The 3,173-nt window shown below is 56.0% G+C and overlaps 1 protein-coding gene across 1 annotated transcript; it reads left to right on the top strand.

Annotated features, from left to right (window-relative positions):
* Positions 1-1,742: 1,742 nt before the first annotated feature.
* Positions 1,743-3,070, top strand: CHGG_03245 (uncharacterized protein; the record flags this gene model as incomplete). Its single annotated transcript, XM_001229760.1, has 7 exons — positions 1,743-1,803; positions 1,856-1,937; positions 2,001-2,143; positions 2,203-2,367; positions 2,427-2,512; positions 2,731-2,812; positions 3,063-3,070. The coding sequence occupies 7 exons, from the start codon at positions 1,743-1,745 to the stop codon at positions 3,068-3,070; spliced, it is 627 nt and encodes a 208-aa protein (XP_001229761.1).
* Positions 3,071-3,173: the final 103 nt, after the last annotated feature.

Genomic DNA, 3,173 nt, shown 5'->3' with positions numbered 1-3,173 from the left:
CTAGCATATCTTCAGCTTGCAAGATTCGTGTAATACGGAGGTTACAGGCAAAAGTTTTCAAAGTGGGTCAGGTACTGGCAAGGGTTATGGGCAGGGGCCAAGCAAGCCCCCGAAGTACCTCCTGTTGCCAAAGCGCGTCGCGCGCAGCAGTCAATTCAAACATCACCAGCTTCGCGATGTCTTCAGAGCTCCCCTCTACGCCGCCGAGCCATCATTCTAAGAGCGCCGATCTCTCTCGCGATGAGCGGCTTCAAGTTCAGACTCTCCGCAAATGTGGTTTTACATACGAGCAAATCGTCGCGCAACTCGGCTTTACCTACAACCAGGTCGGACATGCCTGCCGCGCCCCAAACATCACGCCAAAGAAACGCTCTGGTCGGCCCAGCCTTCTCAATCCAGAACAGATTGAAGATTTGATTGCGTTCATCACTTCCTCGAAAGCTACTCGCCGAATGCCCTACTCCAAAATCCCTGCTGCTCTAGGCTGGGACTGTTCAGGGTATGCGATCCGCTACGCGCGAAGAGCTTGAGGCTCGCGGGATTCCGGTGTACAGCCATCCCCCGTATAGCCCTGATCTGAATCCCATCGAGAACGCATGGAACTGGATGAAAGATTACATCGCAGAGAACTACCCAGCAAAGATGTCATACGATCAACTACGTCAAGCGGTATACGCTGCGTGGGAAGCAATCCCCGAGGAATTCCTTAGGGAGCGTGTAGATACAATGCCTATACGGCAGCAGGCAGTTATTGATGCCAACGGAATGCATATTCCTTTCTGAATTGACTGCTGCGCGCGACGCGCTTTGGCAACAGGAGGTACTTCGGGGGCTTGCTTGGCCCCTGCCCATAACCCTTGCCAGTACCTGACCCACTTTGAAAACTTTTGCCTGTAACCTCCGTACGAAGCGCCAAGAGGCATGCAGGGGAAACAGCTCCAGATCCCAACCAGGGCGCTGAATCAGCCATCTGGAAGCACGTTCCATCAGCGCTTGGACAGCATTTGAGTGTGCGGAGAGCGCTTGGCAATCGCTGACATAACCCCGCCGCCAAGGCTCTTTTGTGGGGAAACAAACCGCTGCCTTAGTCATGTCGGCCATCCCACAACAACGTCGTCGCCGCCTTTTGCAGCGTCAGAATTGCATAATGCTTGGTGGGAAATATCATCAACCTCGCCCAACTCTGGGGGTTTCCAGCGGCGATCATGGCGGCCTCGCTTCGGTACACTGCAGCAGTGCTCCATAGTGACTACGACATCAACATGATGATGACCCCCCATTTGTGATGCATGACTTGGATATGACTTGGATGAGCAGTGATTAGCCAATGCTGAACCACTCTTTACGACACGCTCATGTCTAGGGCTGTCGATATCGCTAGGGCAATGGGGGGCGGCAACGGCGGGAATACGGCGGAATGGGGGGGAAGAGAAAAGATGATGGCGATTCTTCGGCGGAGATCTTTCCTTGTGGGTTGGCCTGGATGGACTGGACGAACTGGATGCCTGGGTCGGACGGGGTCCGCGATGCAGCTAGGGGATAGCCGAGTTCTCGACCGCTATCACTTGTGATGTGAAATGTGGAAAGGCACTGGCGGGTGGAGGGAGAGTGTGAGGAGATTGTGTATATAAGAGGGCCATCGACGACGCCCTTCTGCTTCCCGGCATCAGGTCACAGCAGCCACCCATCATCATCAGAGCCCAAGCCAACCACGAGCACATACACTTCCTTGACCTGACAACATGAAGTTCGCTACCGCCCTGCTCTCTGCCGGCCTCATGGTCGGCACCGCCATCGCCGACAGTGAGAACCCCCACGCCAGCTCGTGGCAACCCCATGACTAACCCAACCACAGGTTTCCCGTTCGAGAGGCTCGACAAGAACAACTCCGTATGGTTGCCGCCACCTCCCCGAGACACACTCACTAACCTGCTCAGGTGCTCGTGATTCTCGACATGCAGGAAGGCCTCTACAGCGTGGCCCGCGACTGGGGTACGCAGCCGCTCGCTCAAGAGACAATGCCGATCCACTGCTGACCCTGCCCAGATGCCGACCCTCTACCGTGACAGCATGATGGCCCATGCCAGCCTCGGCACCCTCTTCAAGGATCTGCCCGTTATCATGACGACCTCGACCGAGATTGGTTTGTGTCACCTTACCATTCTGTGGCTTTCGAGGCCCGCTAGCTAACCTTGCACCCAGGCCCTAACGGCGTCCTGCCCCAGGAGATCCTCGACATGTACCCTGACGCCCCTCTCATCAAGCGCGAGGGCGAGGTCAATGCGTGGGACAACTCGGATTTCCGCGCCGCCATCAAGGCCACCAACCGCACGCAGATCATCATTGCCGGCATTGTGACGGATGTTTGTGAGTCTACCCCCACCCCTTAACCTACCCGGGAAAAACGTCCTGACCATGAAACCCAGGCACTGCCTTCCTGGCCCGCTCGCTCCGCGCCGAGGGTTACTCCGTCTGGGCGAACCTCGAGGCTAGCGGCACCACCACCAAGGAGGTCAGTACCGGTCCCCAGTCCCACACCGCCTCCTCCTTCACCCCCTTTCCCATCCTTCATTATCCTTTTTTCTTTCCTTTTTCCTCCCAACCCTCATCTAGAACAACCCTCACCCACCTTCCCCCCCCCCAGATGAAAACCCCCCTGACCACCCACCAACCAACCCTCCCCCCCCCCCCCCCAAAAAAACTTGTTGAAAAAAACAAAACAATCCCAAGGGCGTGGGACGGCGGGACACAAATACCGCGTGCGCGGTGGGGGGGTGGGAATCCTCCTCTCGGAAAAATGAGATGGTGGCGGGTGTGTGCATATAGTATAGAAAAAAAGACGATAGTGTTGTACTCGAGGTTGCGCCGCTGGGGGATAGGGATGTTCCAGCTGCGACACGCGGAGGAGCGCTTGGTGACCTTTAGATCCCGCTGAGGTTGGACTGGGAGGGCTTGTCGCCAGTTCTGTGGACTACAAAAACTGCACACGAGGTCATCTCGGCCACCAATTCCTAATATTTTTTCTCGGAATCAAGAGACTTCATATGGGAACAATGGACTAGACCGATGAATGCCAAGGTCGGTCCTCCTGTGGTTTCTCAAATGTGATGTCGGGAGAAGGCACTGTCGCGTCTTTCCTTCGGAGACCTCTGCTCGCAAGAAAAAGGCGCGAT

The sequence above is a fragment of the Chaetomium globosum genome, genomic scaffold, assembly GCF_000143365.1.
Source record: "Chaetomium globosum CBS 148.51 scaffold_2 genomic scaffold, whole genome shotgun sequence".
Taxonomy (NCBI): Eukaryota; Fungi; Ascomycota; class Sordariomycetes; order Sordariales; family Chaetomiaceae; genus Chaetomium; species Chaetomium globosum.
This window is presented reverse-complemented; position numbering and strand designations above follow the sequence as displayed.